At 43.3% G+C, this 5779-nt stretch overlaps 1 protein-coding gene across 7 annotated transcripts; it reads left to right on the plus strand.

Annotated features, from left to right (window-relative positions):
- Window positions 1-243: 243 nt before the first annotated feature.
- LOC134624368 (zinc-binding protein A33-like) lies at window positions 244-2265 on the plus strand. Of its 7 annotated transcripts, none has more exons than XM_063469349.1 (3): window positions 244-575; window positions 612-1022; window positions 1146-2265. In XM_063469349.1, exons 1-3 carry the CDS (start codon window positions 308-310, stop codon window positions 1997-1999), a joined length of 1533 nt encoding a protein of 510 aa, XP_063325419.1. In that variant the 5' UTR covers window positions 244-307; the 3' UTR covers window positions 2000-2265. The 7 variants fall into 7 exon arrangements, with proteins under 7 accessions (XP_063325419.1, XP_063325418.1, XP_063325414.1 ...); XM_063469348.1 differs by having other exon boundaries at window positions 244-567; window positions 604-898; window positions 932-2265; XM_063469344.1 differs by having other exon boundaries at window positions 244-580; window positions 614-2265.
- Window positions 2266-5779: the final 3514 nt, after the last annotated feature.

The following is a 5779-nucleotide window of genomic DNA, read 5'->3' on the forward strand; positions in this document are numbered from 1 at the left end:
GAGAAACAATTTCACATCTTTTTAACGACTGTATTTATCTTCATCCCCAAAAGTTATTCTGTTCATCTGGACGCTGCACTGTACAGCAGACACGACGATGTTAAGTTTGTGTTTGGGATGAACCAGTTTGTGTCTGAGTGTGTTGCTGGGTCTCCACCAGTTACTCTGAGAACTGAAGAAGCTTCTCTGATGAAACGTCTTCAAGAAACTCAAAGAAGTCCAGATGCTTTTCTTTCCAAGCTCCTCAGACTACTGACGCTTGTTTCTCTCTTTTTAAAAATGAAATTTAAAGTGAATTTTGAATCAAATGTTTCTTTTCTTTCTCCCTCAGAGTGCAGACATGTCTGCTGCCAGCAATCTGCGATCTGAAGATCAGTTTCTGTGCTCCATCTGTCTGGATGTGTTCACTGATCCAGTCTCTACACCATGTGGACACAACTTCTGCAAAACCTGCATCAGTCAGCACTGGGACATGAATCAGAGCTGTCAGTGTCCCATGTGTAAAGAGACTTTCTCCACTAGACCTCAGCTGAGGGTCAACACCTTCATCTCTGAGATGGTTGCTCAGTTCAGACGTGAAGCTCAGCAGAAAGCCAGCAGCAGCAGCTCAGAGCAACAAGCTGCCAAACCAGGAGAAGTTCCCTGTGACGTCTGCACTGGAACCAGACTGAAGGCCCTGAAGTCCTGCCTGGTGTGTCAGACCTCCTACTGTCAGACTCACCTGGAGCCTCATCTGACAGTGAAACGTCTGAAAAGACATCAGCTGATTGATGCTGTGGAGAACCTGGAAGGCTGGATGTGCACGAAGCACGATAAACCTCTGGAGCTGTTCTGTAAGACCGACCAGACATGTGTCTGCATGCTCTGCTCTGTTTTAGACCACAAGAACCACGAGTTTGTTCCTCTGAGAGAAGAATATGAAGGAAAGAAGGCAGAACTGGAGAAGACAGAGGCTGAGATTCAGCAGATGATCCAGAAGAGACGACTGAAGATTCAGGAGATCACAGAGTCGGTGAAGATGAGTAAAGATGCTGCAGACAGACAGAAAGCAGAAGGTGTTCAGGTCTTCACTGCTCTGATGGAGTCTGTTGAGAGACGCCTGAAGGAGCTCATGAAGGAGATCGAAGACAAACAGGAAACTACAGAGAAACAGGCTGAAGGTCTCATCAAAGATCTGGAACAGGAAATCTCTGAGCTGATGGAGAGAAGCTCTGAGGTGGAGCAGCTCTCACGCTCTGAAGACCACCTCCACCTCCTCCAAAGCTTCTCCAACCTGAAAGCTGCTCCACCCACCAAGGACTGGACAGAGGTCAGAGTTCATCCACCATCATATGAGGGGACTGTGGGGAGAGCTGTGGCTCAGCTGGAGGAGACAGTCTGGAAACCCATGAAGAAGAAGCTGTTTGAGGCCGAGCTGCAGAGGGTGCAGCAGTACGAGGTGGATGTGACTCTGGATCCTGATACAGCAAATCCTTATCTCATCCTGTCTGATGATGGAAAACAAGTTTACTGTGGTGATGTGGAGAAGAATCTTCCAGACAACCCAGAGAGATTTTCTCTGTGTCCTTGTGTTTTAGGAGAGCAGAGTTTCTCTTCAGGCAGATTTTACTTTGAGGTTCAGGTTAAAGGAAAGACTAAATGGACTTTAGGAGTGGCCACAGAGTCGATCAACAGGAAGGGACAAATCACAGCGAGTCCTCAGGATGGTTTCTGGACTGTGTGGCTGAGAAATGGAAATGAGTACAAAGCTCTTGATGACCCTTCAGTTGATCTCTGTCTTCATCCTGGTCCTGAGAAGGTGGGGGTGTTTGTGGATTATGAGGAGGGTCTGGTCTCCTTTTATGATGTAGGTGCTGCAGCTCTGATCTACTCCTTTACTGGCTGCTCCTTCACTCACAAACTCCACCCATACTTCGGTCCATGTATCAATGATGGAGGTAAAAACTCTGCACCTCTGATCATCTGTCCTGTCAATCAAACTGAGTCGATCAACGACTGATTTTATTTGATGAATGATTGATTTTTCTTGAAGGGACCAAATGAACATATTGAGTGTAAATCCTCTACAGTCTCCATGTTTCTATAGAATCTGATCATCAGGACTCTGATTCACACTTTGATTCTCATGGAGTTTGATTTGAACAGAAGAAAAGTTGAATCAGGAAATGTTCCCACTGATGGAGACTCGAGCTGAAGAGCAAATATCAGAGAATAAATGTCCAAAAGCTTCATTTACAATAAAGTTTGTTCAATGCTTTGAGTGAATCCAGACTCATGTGTGGCTGTTATACGGAGCATCAGAGTCCAGCTGAGTTATGTTGGATACAAACTGCTTATTTTGGCTCTGTGAGGATTTTTGTTCACTGAAAACTGATAAGACGGATAATATTCAAAGAACTCTGTAGAGATTCATGCATCCATGTTCTCCACCTGCAGGTGTGGAGGAGAAAGGTGGAGCACAGACTGCTGCATCCTTCCAGTCACATCATTTTGATGATTATATTTCCATGTTGTGATGATTTGGGTTAAAGAGAAACAGAGTTGAACGGCTGCAGTCACACACACACACACACACACACACACACACACACACACACACACACACACACTGCTAAAGAACACTTTACTGTTTAAGGCAGAATTCCTCCTCCTTCAGTAACAATGATCTGAGGTCACTAGTGTCTACAGCGGTTTTAGCTCAACATACAATTTACTGAAACATGTGTTTTTATTTATGCTGTACAAACTGTTTTAAAAGAGCTTTGATCACAACATCTTTGCAGTTTGCAATGTTTTTTCCCCCAATCGGTTATTCCGCTTATTTTATTTAGTTTAATTAACAAAGGCTTAAAATTTAACTCTTAACCTGATTTAAACTCTTTTAATTTCTCATTAACTTTTAATTTATTTCCTTGTTTTATTTTTTTTATCCTGGTTTAATTTTTGCTGATCCTGTTTAACCAGTTTAACCTGACCTTTGACCTATTAATTTTAACTTAACTGTACTCTTGTTTTTGACCTTTGACCTACTTATTATTATTACGTCGTTCATATCAGATTTGGTTATAAGTGGCAGCATGTCAGACTCCTCACTCTCTGTCTCCTCCAGCATCTGAACCTCAGGAACTGAGAGGAGAACATGAGACAGACAGATGTCAGTGATGCTGATCCTCCATCATCTACAGTTACTGCTGTTGGGTTATTTCCTGTTTTATTTTGATAGTTCTAGTCTGAGTTTCACTTCCTCCCTGTATCATGACCTTCAGCTGTGTCCACTTCCTTTAATGGTCCTTGTGTGTGTTTATTGTGCTGTGTCGCCTCCTCTGTGTGTTTCCAGCAGGGTTTGGATTGTGTTTGTGTTTCTGATGCAGTTGAACTTTTAAAGTGTGTCTTTGGTTTATTTAGTCGGTCTCTGTGTGTCTGTGTCACAAACTGTGAGTCTGCTCTGCTGTGTAACCCTCAGAGGTCTGTACTATGAACTGATGTGTTCTTATCCAGGTAACTTCAGGCTCCACTCTGGGATTTCTGTACGATGGAGGTGTTCACCTCTTACTGGGATAAATCGCCATGGTAACAGACCTGTAGACCTAACCTGCTCTAGAGCTGGTTTTGTTCCAGATTAGAGATCAGCGTGTAGTTGCAACATCAAAAAGAAAGGAACACAGGAAGCTGGAGAAATACCAAGGGCTCAGAGAAGAGCTGCAGAAAAGGTAACAGTGGTTCCAGTAGTAATCAGAGCACTAGGTGAGTGACTCCAGCAGATCCCAGGAACAACATTGGAGATCTTTGTCCAGAAGAGTGCAGTCCTAGGAACAGCTAAGATACTGCACAGGAGCCTCAAGCTCCCAGGCCTCTGGTAGAGGACCTGAGCTTGAAGGAGAGACCACCCACTGGGGCGAGAGGGGGGATTTTTTTTATATATATATTTATTTTTATATCAGTATAAACTGCAGTGCAGTGAGAGTAGGAGGCTGCAGAGTCTGTTTTCCTGATGAGCATCAGTAACAAAGAGAGTTTATTAGCTTTACAGCAGTATTATTGTTCCATAAGCTTTAATATCTGATAATATAACAGGACACCTCCACTGTACCTGCTGACCACCTAATATCAAACCTGTCCTCACACCACGTTTGATTCTGTTTGTATGTTTAATAAACAGCAGCGAGTCTAAAACTAACGAATAAAACATGTTTGTGGTCGTCTCTGGAACGTCTCTGTGTTAATGTGCTGATTTCAAAGCAGCTGAATGTTGTCATGTGTTCATCAGACAGGAAGCTTTAATGTTTAAATGTCCAGACCCTGATATGAATACCAGCGTAGAAACAAACAGCAGCACTGAGAGCCGCTCAGGGATCAAATAATTAACTTCAATTAAAATGTTTATTTTAGCCAAAAATCACCAGATGAATCATTTGTTTTAACATACGTACGAGGCACTCATACACAGGACAGAGTTCAGATCTTCACTCCTGTTTTCAGTTACGGTGGACAAACAGCTGTTACTCTCACCTCTGACACTGAGAGTCACTGATTTCTGTAGCAGCATGTGTCCATCCTTGTTGTAGATGGTGCAGGTGTAGACTCCACTGTCAGTGAGGTGGAGGTCTTTCAGGGTCAGACTGAGGTCTTTAGTGTTCAGTGGATCTTTGTTCATCTCAGTGTGACCTTGTATGTCAGACTGACTCTGGCCTCTCTGATACGTGTGGACCGTCACATTTTCATGTCTCCACAGCAGAGTTACATCCACAGGCAGGTCGTCTTTGATTCTGAAGGGCAGAAGGACAGACTTTTCCCCCTGGGTCACCTCCACCATCTCCACCTGCAGAACTGACAGCAGAACAGAGACAGACATCAGTGAGGTTGATCCTCCATCATGTCCTCTGCTGTGTAACCAGCAGATCTTCACTCCTGTTTTTAGTGTTTCTCTGACTTGGAGCTGAACTGATGTATGTTCAAGATTTTTATTTGCCATTTGCACACAGACAATTGGACCAACATTGGAATTCTTGTGCAGAGCTTTCCAGGTCAAGTCACACTTTTTACAATATAAAGACAGAGCAGCTAAAAAAGAAAGATAGAAATACAGTAAGAAGTGGCGCAATCATTATATTTGCTATATACATAAGACAGAGAGTGTTGTAATACACAGAGACAGTAGACGGTGCAGGTGTAGCCACCATGGTCACTAAGTTGGGGTTCTTTCAGCTTCAGACTGAAGTCTTTATTTCTCAGAGGATCTTCATTCATCTCTGTGCGGTCTCTGTAAACCTGGTCCTGTAAGAGATGCTGGTGTTCATTGTTCTGATACACATGGACCGCCATGTTTCGGTGTTTCCAGTCCACTTTGACGTCCTGAGGAACATCATCTTTGTTATTTCCTTTGTTTGTTTTCTGTTTTCAGGGTCAGACTGAGGTCTCTGCTTCTCGTGGGTCTTTTCTGTATTTCTGCTCCTTTAACACAGCTGTTAACACCTCAGACACACCTGGACCAAATCTCCTCAGGTGAGTAAAGGATGCCTTTAAATGCTGTAAGCTGAAGAAACATTCTGATCCAGGTGAGTAAATCCCAAAAAGGTGATTCTGTTCATCTGGAGTGTTTTCAGTGGGAGGAACATTTCTTCACTCTGATGAAATGACAAAATGTTTCTTCCACTGAAAATGTTACGTCCAGATTAACAGAATCCAGCTTTTGGGATTCTGAGATCTTCATTAACCAAAGGATCCTCCTATCAGAGCTCTGCTCTATCTATATTTCAGGAAGTACAGGATTTCCTTCCCA

The sequence above is a fragment of the Pelmatolapia mariae genome, linkage group LG3_W (genome assembly GCF_036321145.2).
Source record: "Pelmatolapia mariae isolate MD_Pm_ZW linkage group LG3_W, Pm_UMD_F_2, whole genome shotgun sequence".
NCBI classification, from domain to species: domain Eukaryota; kingdom Metazoa; phylum Chordata; class Actinopteri; order Cichliformes; family Cichlidae; genus Pelmatolapia; species Pelmatolapia mariae.